General features: G+C 41.5%; 4 protein-coding genes across 4 annotated transcripts; 3 read left to right on the forward strand and 1 right to left on the reverse strand.

Annotated features, from left to right (window-relative positions):
* Positions 1-1530: 1530 nt before the first annotated feature.
* On the reverse strand, positions 1531-3607 carry ebp (EBP cholestenol delta-isomerase). The gene is made up of 5 exons (XM_083975220.1): positions 3459-3607; positions 2969-3281; positions 2836-2872; positions 2607-2737; positions 1531-2056 (listed from the first exon to the last, which is right to left on the reverse strand). Exons 2-5 carry the CDS (start codon positions 3276-3278, stop codon positions 1836-1838), a joined length of 699 nt encoding a protein of 232 aa, XP_083831346.1. The 5' UTR covers positions 3279-3281; positions 3459-3607; the 3' UTR covers positions 1531-1835.
* A 1830-nt stretch (positions 3608-5437) lies between these two features.
* vma22 (vacuolar ATPase assembly factor VMA22) lies at positions 5438-10257 on the forward strand. The gene is made up of 5 exons (XM_083974852.1): positions 5438-5657; positions 6497-6600; positions 6700-6806; positions 6890-7081; positions 9255-10257. Exons 1-5 carry the CDS (start codon positions 5538-5540, stop codon positions 9395-9397), a joined length of 666 nt encoding a protein of 221 aa, XP_083830978.1. The 5' UTR covers positions 5438-5537; the 3' UTR covers positions 9398-10257.
* A 396-nt stretch (positions 10258-10653) lies between these two features.
* LOC310988097 (zinc finger BED domain-containing protein 4) lies at positions 10654-14373 on the forward strand (the record flags this gene model as incomplete). The annotated part of the gene is made up of 5 exons (XM_083974612.1): positions 10654-11121; positions 11405-11662; positions 11816-12075; positions 12159-12759; positions 13531-14373. Exons 1-5 carry the CDS (start codon positions 10972-10974, stop codon positions 14371-14373), a joined length of 2112 nt encoding a protein of 703 aa, XP_083830738.1. The 5' UTR covers positions 10654-10971.
* Positions 14374-16942: 2569 nt separating this feature from the next.
* On the forward strand, positions 16943-19319 carry apobec2b (apolipoprotein B mRNA editing enzyme, catalytic polypeptide-like 2b). Its single transcript, XM_083976102.1, has 4 exons — positions 16943-17393; positions 18283-18463; positions 18587-18930; positions 19039-19319. The coding sequence occupies exons 1-3, from the start codon at positions 17104-17106 to the stop codon at positions 18926-18928; spliced, it is 813 nt and encodes a 270-aa protein (XP_083832228.1). The 5' UTR covers positions 16943-17103; the 3' UTR covers positions 18929-18930; positions 19039-19319.
* Positions 19320-19462: the final 143 nt, after the last annotated feature.

A 19462-nucleotide genomic window follows, 5' to 3' on the forward strand; every position in this document is an offset into this window, starting at 1 on the left:
AATCATTATAGTAGGCTAATAGCCAATAGGATTGATATTTGGAGTTGGAGAGGTGAGGCCATAGCACCAGCATGTGGACGTACTGTGTGTTCGCTTAAAGCAGATATCAGCTTCACGGCCGTTTCGGCTAATGCTGCGTTCAAGGCAGGCTTTTGAAACCGTAAGTTACAGCTTCAAGTCACAACTACGACTTGGTAGCGTTCCAGGTAACCCGTAGCTCGTGTTTTTACCATCCTGTTGTCTGTGAAAGTTCCCTATAACGGCCACTCGTAACTTCCGACCCGTGAACTCGTACCAGATCGAACTGGTATGACTTCACAGGAAGGAAAAACACAAAGTACGAGTTTCCTTGAACGCACCATGAGTTAGCAGCCCCCGCCCTTGTCAGGCATCAATTGGTCCTCGTGCTACGTCACCACATTCACGCGCATCCCTTGGCTGCACACACAGCCCTTCATGCCGTTCTCTCTCCTCATTGGATAACACTTGTATCCCACAAGGAAAATTTTCTCCTCGGGTTACAGCAGAGCAGAGTGACGGAGAGACTCGTGTTTAGGCTGAAACACTTCATGTAAGTGATTGCTGACGGAAAATAGGACTATTTAGGACTTATATTAACAAAAACATTCCACTGATATCTGCTTTAAGCTGTCGCTCACAGTCGCTCAAGCATGTCATCAGGGGAGATTCATTTCTGCTCAGGAGTTTTGAAAATTAGAGGGAACATTGCCGCCGATATAGCACTAGGCCTATCGGTGCCAGTCGAGTTCACTTGAGGACTGAGACACTGCTGATCTCGTCCAATCGGTTAATTGTTTCCATCTTTCCTGACAAACAATCACGGCAGCCCATAGGAGGCAAATGACTTCACTTTCTCCATGTGTATCGATCGGGTTTGTCAATACAGATATCTTCAATTCAGATGTCGACAGTGTGAGTTGTGGATTTTTTTTTTCTAAAGACATCTTGAATTAGCCTATAGTCCAGTCTCTGTAATGTAGCCTAATGTAATGTAGCCTAATGCAATGTTTTAATGTTTTTGTGAAACGTGCTATATAAATAAAGTTAAAGTAGCTAAGTCAGACTATACTTAAAGACAGACTTAAAGCCAGAAAATCTGGAGGGTAACCCATGATAGATCAAGGGGAATATCCCAAATCCACATTGAAGTAGCCCAAGCCCGATAATCGAACCCAGATCCTTCGAGTTACATGTAAAAGCTGCAGAGTAGTGAGCATGGACAGAGGATTTTGTATAGCTCATGGTTTTAAGGCATATGATGAACTGGATATCAGTCTGATCCATTATAGGAAAAGCCCAACCAGAGAATCAAAAATGAACAGTAAATATAATCTCCTTGTGTAACACATGGATCTTAAATTACATTGCTCCTATCAAAATAGAGAAACTAAATTGTTTTTTGATTTCTCTGTAAACACACTTGGCTGATTTCCCACTAAACAGAGTTGTGACAGTCTTATGTTGATATTTAGTTGTGTGTAAAAAAGGACATAGAGATGGTATTGAGGAACAAAGATCATTTATTTTGGTCTTCTCCATAAGGCTTCACCAATCAAAAATAAAATTCAAAGCTTTATTATCAAATTCACAAAGAAGAAATTGCACTTTAAAACGAACCCCTTGTTGTCGGTATCCAAATTTAAAATTCAGTTTAATAGGTCTGACTTAACAACCTGAGATGAGGCATGTCCAACTCAAATGAAGTAAACATTTCTTTTGCCCCTTCTGTTTTTCATAAAAACAAAACGCATGTTGCCAGTCCTCTTTTCCTTTGTAGTGCCACAGTCCACCAGTTAGTTTTTGCCTGTTGCCCCTCACTTCTTCTTCGACTTGTGTGACTTTGTGTTATCAGTGTGTGTCTGGGCTGCTGACATCTGTCTCCATGCATCGACAATGAGTGCCAAAGGTATGACGATCCACAACGCATTCATGAACACAAAGTAGAACCAGAAGTAAATTGGATGTCCCAACTCGCTGTGAGCATAGCCATCTCTGTGCTCTGTGAAGAAGTAAAGTACCGCTCCGTACAGCTGACCTGGAATCAGATAATACAGATATTATAGACATTCATTGGATGTAAGAATTAGGTCTGCTTTTCCCAAAAGATGATCAGTCTATTAGTGGCAATATACATTTTAGAGGTAATAATTGTTTGAAACCCATGCTAATTCAAGGCGCCAGACTGCCCCTAAATGGGGGCATTTTGCTCCTAAAATTTGAGACAGTGAAAGTACAATTTCCATCTACTTGCACATGTGTAACCAGTACATTTGCTGTTTTACTTTTAACACTGGTGAAACATGGAAGTGGCAACTCAAAGAATCTGGTACCTGTCATTACAGGTGTCAGGCAAATGTGTGTGAGGATCATGAATGAAAAGGAAATGTGAATATGCTTTCCAAGTCAATTTATGGTATGTGCCCTTAAATTTTCTGGTTGCGCTCATAAAGTTTTAAGTTAGGGGCCACTGTGCTCCTAGTAAAAAAAAGTTAGTCTGGAGCCCTGTAATTAAAAAAGAACAACTTGGGCACTGATATTTAGCTTGTCTATTAGTCACCGGCATAGTTGTTGTTGCACCTTCTTACCTAATGAAATGATGAGCTGAAGGACAAATCTGTAAGGCTTGTTTGTCAAGAAGGCAAACACAGCCCAAAAGCTGAATGGTCCCCATAACCAAGCAGTCACAGTCTCCATGCAGACAGTGAAGTTATCAGCTCTGGATAGAAAAAATATATGCAAGATGCCATTACTTAAAGCATTGTTCCTTCTTTTTACACCAATGTTTCACATAATTCTGTGCAAAAATGAACTCACATTACATATCGACTGTCTCCTTTGGAGTACTCTTTCCCTGTGAGAGAAAAATTGTGTGTGAGCTAAAACTTCAACATACAATGTAATGCTTATGCACGTAATTATATGACATGCTTTGTGTTTGTATACTCACACAGCTGTGACAGGAAGCTCTGGTCTCCTGGAATAATATCATAATATAGTGAGAACCAGCCCTCAATGACACCATGGATAAAACCACAGACAGCAAACCAGCACACAGCCAGGCGCCTCCATGCCCCCAGCCTGCCAGTGGCTCCTTTCCGGCCGGTGATCAGCCAGGTCACCAGCAGGAACACACCGGACACAGAAAATAGAAACACAAGGATCTCTCCCATTGATCGGTCATTGGCAACATAGGTGGGAATCAAAAGGTCCCTGGGCCAGTAGGGATGAAGAACTCCAGTTGCTGAAGAGGCATCCATGATCTGTTTAAAGGAATACGTCAAAAACACAGACAATAGGCATAAGACTGATTGATTTCAACAGTGTGATATAATAGCCTAGATAACTATAGCTTCAGACTATTAAAAGTTAGATCACAAATGTAACAAATGTAAATGTGTAACTCAACAACTTATAAAAGCAATAATCTGTTTCCTTACCAGTGATGCAATCAAAAATAGACGTGGTGTAGTCTCTGTACTAAATAAAGAGTGTATTTATTATGTGTGTGTTAATATCTCAGAGATGCAGTAGTCCACTTCTGTTCAAACTACATGCCATAGTAGTAGCCTACAGATGAAGTCAAACGCGGAAATCACTTGAGTGAGGGGCGGCTGCCTGTGATTACAAAGACCAATCAGAAGACCGTATGCATAGACCTAGCGACACATGCGATCGACCGGCTCGTTCATTGGCTCTTCATCTCGGAACATCAACGTTGTCATCGGGAACCACCAATGAAAGAGCGCCTCTTAGTCCGAAAGGGCTGTCCGCCTTTTTCATGGCAAAAGCCAACAACACTGGGTAAAGGTTCACTACTGCATGATATATGAAACGGGACTGTGTTTAAAGACAATAAATTATAATATGATAAGATTTAGCAACATTTATAGTGGTGGAAAGTGACTTAATTCATGCACGCATGTTCGGTACCTTGGTGTAATTTCGAGGTGCTTCTACCACTTCTGAAGGAGTTGAATGTTTTTATCCGTAGACTACTTAAAAACTTTCAGGGACAAATACGTGAGTTTCCAAGATAGATAGATGGATATATCGACATAATTATAATAACTTTCGTATGTCGAGAGAAAAAAAGACCTCCCAAGCCGTGCCAGGGTATTTATCCCTGCCGTGACCCGGATTCGAACCGGGGTTGCTGCGGCCACAACGCAGAGTACTAACCACTATACGATCACGGCGAGCTACTGGGAGGGATGCTACATCACGCAACAGAAGGCCTTATAAAGGAGGCAGAGCGCTGTGTTGTAATCTCGTTTATGTTTTTCGCTACATCTTCAGTGCTCAACGGCAAAAGAGTTAGTTGGTTATTGATACCTTACTTTTTTTTATATGATTGGCTAATGGTAACAGCTTTATTGGATTAAATAATGGTCAAAAATATTTTTGCACTTGTACAATGATGTTCACATGTGTAATTCAAGTTTTGTAGCTGTAAAACAATTTTGTCCAACTGTAAAAATGTTTGGTATCTGTGGGAGTATTTTTTGCATTTCCCACCTTCAAGTGCGACCCTGAAGTTACAAGCTGCAACCGGCTGCAACACTGAAGCAGTATCTTTGACTGAAGTTACGAGTTTACGAAACTCAAGTTACAAGTTACTACGAATTTTTGACTTGATCCCACAGTTTTGGTAGCAGATAGCCAGCCACCATCATCTGAAATAACCTGGTTATACGCATAGACTGTAAAAAGGGTTATCACAATATCTGTACGGTTGTTGCTCCACGGTGATTCGTTTACTAAATTACGCAGTGTGTGTGCTTTGTCGTTGTCTTTATTGTTGAAGTTGTCCCAACTGTGAAATTTAACTCGCTAAGTTAGCTTGCCACCAGCTAATATTAGCTACCATGGCTATTATATTAATGCTAGTGACTACCTAGCTAGGAGTACATTCAGTATTGGTGCGTGCCAATGTGGACTGTATATAAAATGCGTGCGCTACTTTTACGATGGTACATTGTACTTAATGTCAGTGTACATAAGAAACCATGCACTGCCCAACTATATAACAGTGAAAAAGTATGGTATTTCCTTTCATAAACACCAGTCCCATATGGTCTAGCGGTTAGGATTCCTGGTTTTCACCCAGGCGGCCCGGGTTCGACTCCCGGTATGGGAACTTCCCCTTTTGAATATATTTTCACGACCATGGCTTTGGAGAATGAAGCTAAAATGGCACAGTCAAGATAAGTACACTGGGTGAGCAGTTGGACGTATTATTGACAGCCATACAACAGGCTTGCCATGAAAATACTCACCTCGAGATTAGCCTACCCTAAATAATCTATTACACTTTCAAAGATGTAATACCCATGGTAATACCGCGAGCACGACTTCCGGTTACTGTACACGTGATGGAAATCATGTGACGTGTCACATGATACTTTACGGAAGTAATGGGGTGCAGTTTATTCTAATCTTGGACGGCTGATTTATAGTGAAAACTGCGTTGGTAAAGGCTTTATGAGAAAGGATTTGAACAAGAAGAAAAAGCCGACATGGGTGTGTCAGAACTGGAGGAAAGCTCTCTGTCACTGGACGAAAAGCTGCTGCGTTTCATGGACCAGCTGGAGTTACTGGAGGAAAAACGAGCCACCCTCAACTCGCTCATAGAGCAGGTAGCATAGCGCGATTCCACACTATCACACTTTGACTGTAATTTCCATTAAATAATTCACCCCCCACAAATTGCATCTGTAGGCTACAAGCACCCGTAGTCTTATTGAAATAGAGCTGTAACTGTAGATCGATCAATTTTTGATAATTGAATGCTGCGTTTCCACCTTTCATCCTGGATTGTAGCAAATTGGGGGGTTTGTAGACAAAAGACACTGAGACAAACTTGATCATTTACTCTGTGCCTGTTTTATAGATAACATAAACGATGATTATCTACTATTATTACAAGATAATCATGAGACCAAATGGTAATGAAAAAAAGAAGTTGTAGACAGCAGTATCCACATTTTTAGGCACAAAAAGTAAAATTCAGATGTCATTGAATTTAATACTCTGAGTAGTTTTTATTTTCATCATACAAAGGTCAGTATACAGAAGAAAACTGAATCATCATGCTGTGGAATTTACATGAGGCCTCTACTCCATGCTACTGAATCATCAAATAGAATTTAAGCGCCTATACTTAAATATTTGGTGATGTAATGTAATTTAATGTATGCGTAGCCTACTATACTGAGTAAATCCATTAATCAGAGCCAGGTATGATACATTTTCTTTGTGGGTGAATGTCTTTTGCCAAGGCTCTCTGTTGTGAACCTCCAACTGTCAAATGTCCTACATTCAATCAGAATGGGCCCACTTCCTCAGCAGGTTACCCAACCTCCTTATACTTTACTGATTATTCAGGATTATTTCCTTCACAATGTATTGTTTTATGTTTGAAGGCTTGTATTTTGCCATGCATTATGTGTAATGTAAAGTTGCCGTTTTGTTTTAGGGATGGTTCACAATGTCCAAGGCACGATATTCTATGGGAAACAAACAGGTCTCTGCACTTCAGTATGCGAGTGAGATCGAGCCACTGGTCTGTGTTCATGCCAGGTGAGGAATTCACATGTGGAAATAAGTGCTCCAAGATAAATGAATGTCCACGGTCAGTTTTGAAAATATTTTTTTATAACTGGGATTCCTGTGTTACAGAAAACTAGACAGCAATGAAGTGGAGTTCTGCACAGAGAGAGTTACACAGAGCCAAGAGCCTGGAAAAGATGTGAGCTCCGTAGAGGATATCGGACCTCAAGAGGAAGGTGAGATTGTGTGATGTTAAAAATCTATCTCTTTTGCATCTGTTGTTTTGTTTTGTAATTCATTATGTTATTTAATTTCACAGGTGTCAGGAGAAGAAACAAATCTAAAAAGGACATTGTGGAAAAAGAAGGAAATGATAAAGCGAGCAGTGAGAAATCTCCTGAAGTAGCCAAAGTGAAACATAGTGAACAGAATCCACAGCAAGATCCACTGAAATGGTTCGGGATTCTGGTGCCGCAGTCTCTAAAACAAGCACAGACATCATTCAAGCAAGGTATCATGTAACATGTCCATATACAGTATGTGTAAAAAGTTATTAGAGTTTAAATTTAAAGTGGGACCATACAAAGGGCAATAATTGGGAGCTCTGGATGCGGCTAAAGGTACTGTAGATTATCACTTTATATGTAAGAATGGATATAGTTTTCATTCACAAAGCAGCATTTATGCTGGAAAAATATGTAGGAAAAATTGATACAGTTTTCTTGAGGTTCTTACACTGGCTCAACACAATGCACATGAAGAGAAACACATGCAAATAGACACAATGCAAGCAAATTAAGAAAATATCTACACCAGCATGATTGTATATGCACTGAATCTAGAAAAGAAAGGCAGCAAAGAAAAAAAAATAGGCAAATTGATATATTTGCTCATTTGGAAAACACACAAGCAGCATAACAAAACTCATACAAATGCAAAAGACACAATCTAAAAAAGACCAATGATTTACTTCCATTTTAACTATATTTTGGATCTGTTTGCCATGCACTGACATGCAAGACCCTAAATTCAAAAAGTGACTAAGCAGTTTTAGTTTAGTTTTTATTTTGAGGAATTGACAAGTTTAGTTTTTATTTGGTTTTAGTCCAAGTTTTAGTTTTTCAGTTATTTCAGTCACATTTCCGTGGCAACCTCTCAGCCTCAAGCCAGAGTCACAACTGAGGTTGGTCAATTTATTAATTAGTGACTCCTTTGATAACTCTGCAGTTAATCAACTTCTGACCCCTTTCTCCCATGCATCTGACGTCACTATGAAACACACAAATGCACATAAACAAGTTGACAGCTCCTCAATGTCAGAGCCCAGAGAAAGATTATGTCGAGGAAGTTTTTAGTTGTTTGCTGTTGGTGAATAATGAAATAGAGACTTCTGCCGGCCGACATGTTTTTATTTCCTTGCAAGGAAAGGTCAGTCCTCACCCGAGCGGTGATAGTAAAGAATGACAAAGACAATGGGGAGACCTAAACATTTATACCTGAGGAACTCAGGTATGTTCCACACCCCTTTGTATTGTGTTTAGGTGAGAAGTTAAGAGGTCTAGTCAACACAATTTAAAATACAAAAGGGTTTGAATATTGATGAGAAAGTGAGAGCTTGGGTATCTCAGGTACTTGAAATGCAAAGGAATTGAATTTACAATTACAATTAAAAGTCTGGTATCTTGGTGAGAAGGTGGGAGGTTGGGTATTTTACCAAGAGGTTGAAATTACAATTACAAGGTCTAGACATTAAAATACACAAATGGGTAACAAACAAAAGGAGATCTGATACCTTGGGGGGGGAAGCAGGATGTGGGGACATCTCAAGTGATTAAAACAAATTTACCATTACAATTATCATGAGTCTTTCTGAGTAGCTTTTTGTTGACTAAAAGGTCATGGGTTTAATTCCCTTGTTGACAGAGATCACATCCCCGGCAGCGGCCCCTGTGGCACTCTCAAAATATATGCAAAGACATTTTCTAGTTCTATCTGCAATGAAGTTTAATTTTAATAAGTTTTGCATTGTTCATTATAGTTATTACTTAATTTTCCTTATTTTTTATTTTATTTTCATTTCAGTTACCTAAATTATTTTTTCACTGCTAGTTTTAGTCTTAGTTTTAATAACCCTGAGCAGCTTTGGTCTGTGTAACTTCAGGCGTACAGTATATGTTGTGTTTTCTGTGTCTGTTTGTGTTGTCAGTGTTTGCAGTTCATTTGGCTGTATTTTCTGTATTTGCAGCATGCTTTGTTATTCTGCCTGCAGCATGTTGTCACATTGGTAAAGATGTTTTCCTCATTTGATTATTATTTGTTTATTTGCATGCATATTCTCCAGATACAGTTGTGATGAGCTCATGGCGCCACATTGGATTCTAGTGCACAGAGCTCCCATACTCCAAACAATAGACAGATTAAATGTATACATGTAGATTAATTATCTTAGATATAGTTCGGTTGTACAGATATAGGATTAAGAGTGATCATATGTTTATGCTGGTTTCGACAGTCAATAAAGGCTGTGTATGTTGTGTACATTTATTTCTAAATGTTACATATTTGTGTTTGATAAACACCACTTTATCTGTGCTGATTTAAGTGTACACACATCATGCTGAGTGAATAACCTGTAAATCCTCCTCATCCTTCATTTTCTCTCTTCCATTTCTGTCATATTACAGTTATAGAGCTGTCCGCTGAGATTGCAACCCTGCAGATTGCAGTTTTGAACACCAGACAGGAGCTGAGCAACAGTATGAAAGACAAACACATTCTCCAGGAGAAGAAAACCTCAGCTTCTCAGTCGGAGACGGTAGCAGACTGAATAAAGGCAAAGACACAAAAGCTGGAGAGATGATCTGAGAAGAGCCTGGAGTCAGAGGATTACAATTCAGGGACCACTGAACTTTAACTACAAGATTTGAAAGTGAAGATCACAAAAGTAGCTGTTCCGTCTCGATGATTAGTTGGTATTAGATGCTGTTTTGACTGAGAAATGTGCTGCCCATTTGAGATGGATGAATGGTGAGCGCTGTCTTTGAGGATTTTTCAGGATCAGTTAAGTCTTTGCTGCCAACTTTAACACATTCATAAATATAGAACTATTTGAACTTTTTCAATAAACGATCACCTCCGCTTTCTGATGAAGCTGCAAAGAGTTTATGATTTGAAATTGGGGTCTTCATTAATTATGGATATTCATATTATGAATAATAAATTATTAATAAATCATTGACTGATGCTATATACATCAGTAATAAGCTAATAAGAATTGTAGGTTGGAGGGTTTTGGGAAATTGGTGTCTGTTTATCCTTTTTATTTGATAAATATCCAGTTATAACAATAAATAGATTTTGATCTATTTTCTCTGCAGCTGCCTTCCCAAAAGTTGATTGGATCATACATATTAATAACCTTCTTAAACATTATCGTGCGCTTGACACCTTAGGATGTTTCATGCATCTTATGTTGTGGTATCTGTCAGAGGCTTTATTGATGTTTATGTTTGCGTGTGGTTTGTGTTGTGTTTTTTGTTGCACTGATTTTTTAAGTGAATAAATGTTATTGTCTTAGTGCAAAGTGGGCAAGCAGAGGAAAGTGGGGGTAGGCTATATTTAGCATTAAAAAATAAATAGGTTTAAAATTTATTGATTTTTTTTTAATCAGTGTTATCAAATTCTCTCATACCGTTTAATTATCTTTATTTTTTTAATTTTTTTTTTAGCCTATTTAATTCAGATTTCTGTTTTATTGTGATTATCAGGTCAGTGTCTGTAGCTACATTTCAAATAAAAATATCTGATCTTACTTTGAAATCGTATTGAAAATGCTACAATATCAGAGGGAAGCTGCCTCCTCTCTTATTATAACGACATGGGTATAATTGAAAACATCTGACCGAGCGCCACCTCCCTCAGATCCGAGCATCTTGACTGGGGACAGCCGAACGTTACCGGGAACTGTCGAAATGGGATACGAAACTCCCGTTTATTGTGTGTACTTCCTGGTCCAATTATAATAGTGTCTCTGGGCTGCATACCTCCATGAAACACACCGCTCTGCCTCCCCTCCACTTGCGTCCGATCGACGGATGGGAGCGCAGAAACAACGGATGTAGCTTCACTGTTTGATTATTGATGTTTCCAGACATCCGCAGCAGCTCGCGGAGCGCGATTTGTTGTGGCCGATTTCGGACGTGCGAGCGACGCCAAGTCCTTCAATTTCCCTTTGTCTGCGCAACTGGCAGCAACATTTGTTGATGTGTGGTCAGGGGTTGGGGAAGTAAACACGCTGGCCTGCGCTCATGATCAGAGCCGAGGTGAGATTGATACCTCGCACTCAGATTGCCCTTGATCGCAAGTTGATTTCACTCAGCGGCAGAGGAACTGCTGGCTCCAATGGCGTCAGTTTCGAAGGTGTCTATTCTGGATTACTTTAATATTGTGTTTGAAGGTGAAAATGGCAAAATCGAGTCCAACTGCAAGGCTTGTGGTACCAGGATCCAGGCGAAGCGGAGCGTCACGTCCAACTTCGTAACACATCTCAAGGTAATGATTTCAAAATAAAAATGTATTGTGTGCTTGTTAACATGAAGGGACGGATCCTGCACACTTACTATCTCTCTTATCTTTTTTATTTAATGTCAGTATCAGCTAACCAGCTGGCCCTACAGTCAGGTTTACCCACACACTGTCTGCTGATACTGATATTTAGACAAGGCAGTGTGGTGAGGAGATGTAGCCTACTGTAGACACATAAACACTGAATTAAGTGTTCTACCTGTCAGCCAGTTAACAATGCTGTGTCCCTCTCTATCTCTCTCCCATTCAGCGGAAGCACCAGGCCATGTATGATGACTTTGTGAAAAGGAAGGATATGAAAAGAGAGGGTTACTCCTCTGGTTCCCTGCACAGTTTCACCAGCAATGGAGGGAATACCCGCTTCACTCTTCCCATCAGCACCGGAGTGGGAGGAGGAGGAGGAGGAGGAGGAGGAGGTGGTATTGGAGGATTGGGAAATGTGGAGGGAGGAGTAGGAGGAGGTTCAGGCGGAGGGGTGACCAAGTTTGACAGACACGACCCACGTCAGGTGTGCATTATAGTCCATCACCACTTCAGATGCAAATAACTGTCCTTCTATTTATGTAATCCTATGACAAGTGTTACATTATGCAATTTGACATTGCAATTAAATCTTCTGCCGTAAAATCGGGGTCATTCACACTGGGTTTTGTCACTGTAGGTTTTGATCTCTGAGGCCATAGCTAAGATGATTGTGCGCGATCTGCAGCCAGTGTCCATAGTGGAAAATCAAGGCTTCAGAGAGCTGCTGCAGCTCCTAGAGCCTCGTTACACTCCAGAGCCTCAGCACTACATCCACAGCCAGCTCCTTCCAGCCTACACCTACCAAGTCCAGCTGACGACCCGTCAGGCCCTGGCCTCGGCACACGCTCTCAGCCTCAGCCTGGATCTGTGGAGGGGCTTTTCTGGACCCACGTCAGGGTAAGGTAAAAATCAAGCAAAAACAACACAGTTACAACTTGGTTCCAGTATCTCACTGCTGATTCTTCTGTCTTTCGCCGTAGATACCTTGGTGTCACCTGCCATTTTCTCACATCTGACTGGCAGATGCGTTCAGCTCTGCTGGCGTGCCTTCCCCTGTCTGGTGGCAGCTCTGGGAGTCGTGTGCTGTCAGATTTTGATGAAGTTTGCCACTCTCATGGGGTGTCTGGGAGAGCATTTCGTGTTGTTGCGGACCCTCTCCTGGTAACAACAACATTAAAGCCATGCTGTCTTCCTGGTTTCCTGATTTCACCTCGTCATGCAAACCTTCAAGATGACAACGATGAAGAAGAGATGGGGAATGGCAACGACGTGGAGGAAGGGATCAGGAACGGCCATGGTGATGGGGGAGATGAGGCAGACTGGGAGGACTCATTGGAGCAGGGTCTAGGAGTTTGTCGGGTGGACTGTTTCTCTCGCTCTCTTGAACAGTGTGTTAGAGAGGGGTTGCGCTCTTGTCCACAGCTCTCCTCCACTCTGGCCAAGGCAGCCTGCTTCTACAACTACATTACCTCTGCTGTCCCACCTGAGAAACTCAGCCAGGTGTTTGATGGTACTGGGCTGACAATGGGAGGACCACGAAATACCCCTCCTATAGTAAGAGACTGGGCTGCACAGCTTAAGGTATGTAATATTAATAAGTCGCAAAGCAGTGTTCTAAGCAGGGAGGTCACAATATCTCACACAAGATTATCATGGCCCAAAAAACTCATAGTAAGAACATTAAAGTCATAAGTATAGAAAATTAGAGGGAAGTAATACTAGACTTTTTGTTTGTTTGTTTTTCGCAAATTCACCTTAACTTTGTTTTTGTGTTTTTTTTCCTTTTACTGACAAATTAATTTGGAGACAGAGTGTAATAAAAGCATACAAAAGGTACAATTAAACAAATTGGGCTGATAAGCAAAAAGGTCGACAAGGCCTGTTGATCTGCCATCATGATGTCATCACATCTGTATTATCACAATATAAATATGCAATGTTTTTATTGTCACAGTTACTATGCTATACTGTGACACCTCAAATATAAGTGCTTAATAAACGATTTATAACAGGTTATAATGTAATTGTACGCCTATAAACAAACATTTTTTAAGTGTTTAATGATTTATGACAGTAATTTTAGACAAGATATTTTGTTTTTATCACAGAAAAAAGGCAAATGAACCTTTTATAAGATGTTTATGTGCTTCTTATGAATGATAAATATAGGTTAAGTATTACCATTACACAGTAGGCCTATGTGTCCTTAATAACTTTAATTTAATAGACTGATTAGCTGACTGTTTCAGTAAGGTTTATATTGTGAGACTCAGTAGTTTTTCTGCATGAACAAAAGAGTGTGTTCTCATTGATCTAAAATGTTTACCAAAACCTTTTTATTTTATTATCCAGGTGCTTCGACGGCTGTTAGACTCCGTGGACTTCCTGGAGGAGATGAGTGGTCCAGGAGAGCTGGCGCTGGGTTCCTCGGAGAGAGCCCTCCTGAGGGAGCTCACAGACACTTTGGAGCCCTTCACTGAGGCCTGGGACATGGTGCATGGGGACAGACAGGCAGACATTCAGACAGACAGACATGTATCCATCAGCCTGGGGCTGCCGTGTGTCCTGGGCCTTCGTAAGCATCTTTCTGAGACATCAACGCCCAACTGTCCCTCTCTCCTGTTGGGCCTCAGCCAGGCAGTAGAGCGTCGGTTGGCTCCTATCCTGGAGGACCCGCTCTACATCACCGCCACCGCTCTGGACCCCCAGTTCAAGCTCACTTGGAGCAGCAACCCCGACTGGCACAAACAAGTTCTCCTAGAGGAGCTATCTAAACATTCCACAGCCTCCAGCCCGATAAACCCCACAACAGACCTACACCCTCAGTCCAAGACTCCTCCTGCTCCAGCTCCTTCGCCAGTCTCCTCACTTTCTCGTCCATGCAAGCTGTTCTCTTTCATCAAGCAGAGACCCACAACACAGGCCAAGAGCCTAGAGCAGGAGCTGGCTGTATACCTACGAGAGGAACCCACAGATGAGGAGGCTTTGCATTACTGGCGGCGTAAAGCAATTGACTTTCCTTTGCTTGCCCAGGTGGCCAAGAGGGCATTTACCATACCTGCTTGTGGCACTGTGGTGGGAAGTATTTTCGCGGCTGCCGGGCGCTGCCTGCGGCCAGAGAGAGGCCGCATCTTACCAAAGAACCTGGAGACGCTCATCTACCTCAAAGCCAATTACAGATTATTATGGACTTAGAGCTAAGGGTCAAACTTTTTTTTTTTTTTAACTAAACAGCAACTGATAGCTTTGTACCTGCAGTAATGTTACTCCTTGGATACTAACCTCGTTTCCTCTCTAAGGAAAGTGAGCTAGCAACATAACACAGTTCTGATACTACACTGAGATGGAGTGAAACTAACCAGAATTTCAGTACAAAGGCTGAGTATAAAAGGGTTTCTGTCTGTTTACTATGTGGCCTGCACACAGACTATCATACTGCTGCGGACTGAAGGGACTAGAAGCAGCTTAAAATTTATGTATTTACTTATTTTGCCTGATCAGGGTCTTCATACAGCCACAGGACCCCCCCCCCCCCCCTCCCAGCACCACCACCACCACAACTCACAGCCTGTGTCTGTACCAGCCAACACTGATATACCTACCAAATGGTCAGTTATTGCATACTGTAGCATATAATTTATTTTCACCAATATACAATAACCCCAGGTTGTGACTAATTCAGCTGATGTTGTTTTTGAAAGAGCGTTAACAGCAGCTTACCAATATGTTATCCCTTTATTGTTTTTTTTCTTTTTCTGTACGTATGCCTCATCAATGGGACATCATAATAAATGAGTTTCACTTCCTAACGTAGAGGTGTGTGCAGCCTGCAGATGTGAGTGCATGTGTGTACATCACACACCAGCTTTTTTCTGCTGGTGGAGAAGAACTGAAATATGCTTCATATATCTCATTCTGTGACCCTAATTCATTTAGTTTTTCCTCTGTCAGTCCTTTATAACACCACGTGTACTCTGCCAGAATCAAGGTCAATTCCATTTCATTTTCATTATCAGCAGGTTTTTTTTTTCCCTTTTTCAATTTCATGTCCAATTCTACTTCTGAACTTTGAGGAATTGAAATGAGTTTGACCCTGTCTCTGCCCCACAAGGCTAACAGAGAATGAGTGCATGTGGCATAACAGAGACTTTTGCTTCGCCTGACCTCGGGGAAATATTTTTGAAACCACTTGTGCAGAGCATTGCTTTGAAGGAGAAACTGTGAACTATGTGGTGTGTGTGTTCGCCTTTATTCAGAGTCTCTGTTACTCTGGGCTGGGCCAGTGGGGAGTCTGGGTAATTGCAAGTAATTCCATTACAGTTAGATTTGAGTCAGCAGGCAGACAGCAGTCACATCCTACACTGCCCTTATCCTCAAAGCCAAGTAGGACCACAAACCTTACTGCAAAAGGACACAGAAATAAATGGCTTAAAGTATGTGTGGTTGCTGTAGCCTCGTTCTCTCATGCTACATCAGGATTCAGGAGGCACAAAGTATTTAAATTCATAGATTAAGGCTTTATGATTAACGCAGAACAATAAACAACAGCATCAATCAGCCTGAAGATGAAGGAATTGCAGTGATGTTATGGTGAGAACTGTAGGATTGTGTCTCTTCTTAACCAACTGCTTCACCCCATAGTCTTACTGTTTTTGTTGTTGCTCAGAGGAAGTGTTTTTATCTGTGTGAGATACAATGAGATTTCCCTCCATAGATCACAATTATCAAAGATTTCTGTGATCTTAATGATTATCACCCCAGGATGTCTCTGTGGATTTAGATGTGTCGCTAGATATCTGTGTGGATGTGTCAGTGTGCTAATCTTTGAGAAGTGTTTTTGCTCACCCCCACGGGTGTGTTGTTGTTTGTGAGTATATGTGGAGCAGCTTGAATCCCCCCCTCCCCTTCTCGGCTGTGACAGCTCATCCATTCGAGTTAGAGTTAGACGAGCAGGCCGGGCTGCGGTCCTATTGGTAATTGCCTCTGAAATGAATTACTTGGCATAGAGTGAGGCCGAGGGAGTGGAGGAAATTGTAATTGAACTGCCCCCTCCCTCCCACCCTCTCCCTTATGCCTCAAGTTATTACATCTGCAGTGCAGAAAGCCATTTTCTGTCTGTATATAGACACACAAAGACACAGAAATACACACACTCCGACAAAACCAATTTCCCCCTCCCCCACACAATGGCCTCGGCAGAGGGCCGTATTGATGCAGGGTGATTTCATAGATTGATTGCTCACGGACACATGCACGCTGGGCCACACTGCACTCAAGAGACAAATATTCTTCTTGCACATTGTGTGTTTGTATTTGTTTGTTCTGCTCACCTCACGGTCTTTCCCGATTTGGGGTGCCCTTTAGCTGGCCTTGGCGCTTTGCAAAGGCCTAATGGGCTGCAGGACATGAGTGCTGGCACAAACAAAAGTGGTGTTCAGTATCAACACATCCCTGGTTACCCCATACACACAGACACACATAACCAAGTATCGTTATTAATAACCTTACTGTTGCTGGCCTGTTGACAGTTAAAACCCCATGGATTAAAAAGCTGCCACTCCTTGTATTTAAGGTAGTACATTTATATGCAAATATGGCATTTTCAGTTCTTATTTTGGCATTAAGTGTGGTTGGAGGAAATGTAAGTCCTATCCTGTCCTACTTTCATCCTGCAGCATGTTGGCAGTCAATCTTGTTCTTGTATTTGGCCTTTTAATAGCCAGGGCATGGAAAGAGGGGGAGTGAGTTGACTGAGGCACTTACCCCTGCCCCGGTCAGACATGCACATGTTGTGACTCCAGTCACAGCACAATAGGATCTATTTCTGTAAATCCACCAGGGTTATCACTCCACTTAGACTATCTCTCCCTCTCTCTCTCCCTCCCTCTCTCTCTATCTAACACTGTCACCCACTTACACAAAATCATGGCTGACAGAAACAGTCGGTTCAGTGTTAAGAAGAAAGAGAAGAAGGTGGAAACTAAAACAAATGGCGAGAAGGATAAAGAAAAAGAAAAGGACAAAGGGAAGGAGAAAAGTGTGAAAAAGCCTGAAAAACCTGTGAAGAAGCCAGAGAAGACCCCTGAGCAGCCCAAGACAGAAGAGGAGAAGACGAATGGGGAAAGTGCAGGGGCAACAGGTACAGAGCCGGAGAAAAATGAAGAAAATGGAGAGTTTGAGCCCATTGAGCTGCCACCGTTTGAGATTGTCACAGGGTGGGTACGATTTAATACACACACCAGAAGAATTAAGTCAGCATGTCTTAGTTACACACCTGTTCTGCTCTCTAACACATCCACTTTTTGTTATTTCCTTTTTAGATTAAAGAGCTCTTCTTTGTCTAGGCCATATTGTTCCCTGTATATGTCCTATATTTGATTTCAGTGAGGAAGGATACTAACAACTTGCACCTGCCATCCTCACTAACGCAGCAGTAAGAATAGGGATGAGTCACAGAGCCGACACAGACACAGGCCTCTGCTGTATCACTCCACCTAGCATCTGTTCCCCATTCTTTTACCTTTGAGTATTAGCTGTTTGATATCAAAGCTATAGGGACCTATTTGTGTAATCCATCTGGATATTCGTGCACAATATAACATTACTAAAAGAAAGAGGGCCATGTGTTTTGTGCAGCGGTTGAATCACGAAGGGCCTGGCACATTCACAGATTATGGGATGATTTAAAAGCCAGTAATATTTATAGAACCACCAGTTTACTCTGTGGTAGCTGTGTTAATATTCTCTGCACTGTGTCACTGTCTGTATTGAGCACTCACCATCATCACTTTTAAACCATTGTCTGAAAGCCTTAGATATTTGAAAAGTTCATCATAAGTGAATGACTAGAAAGTTATTTCCAGTTACCACAGTGAAAGGTGACAAGCTACTTTCAAAGTGTTGCTGACAGATGAATTATGCTGATTGTTTTTTCCCACTTAGCCCTGGTAATTCAACCTATGTGTAAATTAAAAACATCCAATGACGATGACAGTGAGTGATGTGTACGTGTTTTGTAAAGCTCTAGTTTTCAGGCTCACTGAAAAAGGAAACAGGCTACTTTACATGAGATTTAAGGAAACTCTCACTTTCACTGCCCACCAGGGAACAGATGAGTCCATTTTACTTCAAGTTTCAGTTCAGGAATGTGGAGTACTCATCGGGGAGGAACAAAACCCTACTGTGCTTCAGAATAGATACAGCAGGAGGCAGCGAGGAGCCCCTGAAAGGTTATATGGAGGATGAACATGCCACAGCACATGCTGAAGAGGCCTTCTTTCAACAGGTAATGAATGCTCACACCCAGCTGTTCTCACTGTTAAATCCCACCAGAGATCTGATTTCTAAAAGTCTCCAAGCAGTTGTCCTTTTCTATTATGATTTTTCTCCTCAATAAATTCCTTCCCAGGTGCTCCCTAACTCTTCCCAGGAGCATGATATCACATGGTATGTATCATCCAGTCCCTGTGTAGCCTGTGCAGCCAAGCTGACCAACATCCTCCAGCAGCGCAAAAAGGTCCGTCTCTGCATATTCTGCTCCCGTCTCTTTGAGTGGGAGCAGCCGGAGATAGTAGAAGGGCTGCGGGCTCTGGCGAGTGCTGGCTGCAAACTGCGCATGATGAAGCCCTCTGACTTCCTGCATGTTTGGGAGACGTATGTGGAGAAGGAGGACCAGAGCTTTGCACCCTGGGAGGATTGTCAGGAGAACTACCAGTACTATGTGGAGAAACTGGCTGAAATCCTCAAGTAGATGTGAGTGTGTTAAGTGTGGTGTTTGTTGTGTTGTTTTTTTTCTGTGTCAACAAGCTGTTGGTTTAGAGGTTCACCTGAATAATTGTGCTATTCTGTTCTTCTTTCCAGAACTCTCCACTGACTGAACCACAAATCAACCTACTTGTGAAATCACCACTGGATGAATATATGTTTTAATGAACACTAATGACAAAGTTTTGTATTTTTTATTGTAAAAAATTCACAGGGTGACACAAAATTGTTGTATTTCTAGGCAAATATATAATACAGTATGCAAACAACGAGGCAATAATTGTTGCTGAAACAATATTAAATAAGGTTTGGACAAGCCTAAGTTAAATCTAGTGACATCTGGTGTTTGTTTTAAGAACTGAAACATTACTTGAAAGATAACTGATAAATGATCCTGCAGAACATGACAATGTGCACAATGCATGCAATAACTGAAAGCTAACAATGTGTATGACTGATGATGACATCATAAATAATTAGTTTAAGTCTTAGTTTAGCAGTACCTTTGACAGTCAATTCA

Source organism: Trachurus trachurus (assembly GCF_905171665.1).
Source record: "Trachurus trachurus genome assembly, chromosome: 7".
NCBI classification, from domain to species: domain Eukaryota; kingdom Metazoa; phylum Chordata; class Actinopteri; order Carangiformes; family Carangidae; genus Trachurus; species Trachurus trachurus.

What these genes read in the sequence shown, in the direction of transcription:
- ebp (XM_083975220.1), bottom strand. Translation starts at nt 3,278, where the DNA reads ATGGATGCCTCTTCAGCAACTGGAGTTCTTCATCCCTACTGGCCCAGG. An exon ending in GAGCTTCCTGTCACAGCTGT is followed by an intron (nt 2,873 to 2,968) that starts GTGAGTATACAA and finishes TTTCTCTCACAG; the next exon opens with GGAAAGAGTACTCCAAAGGA. An exon ending in TCAGCTCATCATTTCATTAG is followed by an intron (nt 2,057 to 2,606) that starts GTAAGAAGGTGC and finishes ATCTGATTCCAG; the next exon opens with GTCAGCTGTACGGAGCGGTA.
- vma22 (XM_083974852.1), top strand. Translation starts at nt 5,538, where the DNA reads ATGGGTGTGTCAGAACTGGAGGAAAGCTCTCTGTCACTGGACGAAAAG. An exon ending in TCAACTCGCTCATAGAGCAG is followed by an intron (nt 5,658 to 6,496) that starts GTAGCATAGCGC and finishes GTTTTGTTTTAG; the next exon opens with GGATGGTTCACAATGTCCAA. An exon ending in ACAGACATCATTCAAGCAAG is followed by an intron (nt 7,082 to 9,254) that starts GTATCATGTAAC and finishes GTCATATTACAG; the next exon opens with TTATAGAGCTGTCCGCTGAG.
- apobec2b (XM_083976102.1), top strand. Translation starts at nt 17,104, where the DNA reads ATGGCTGACAGAAACAGTCGGTTCAGTGTTAAGAAGAAAGAGAAGAAG. An exon ending in CCGTTTGAGATTGTCACAGG is followed by an intron (nt 17,394 to 18,282) that starts GTGGGTACGATT and finishes ACTGCCCACCAG; the next exon opens with GGAACAGATGAGTCCATTTT. An exon ending in AAGAGGCCTTCTTTCAACAG is followed by an intron (nt 18,464 to 18,586) that starts GTAATGAATGCT and finishes ATTCCTTCCCAG; the next exon opens with GTGCTCCCTAACTCTTCCCA.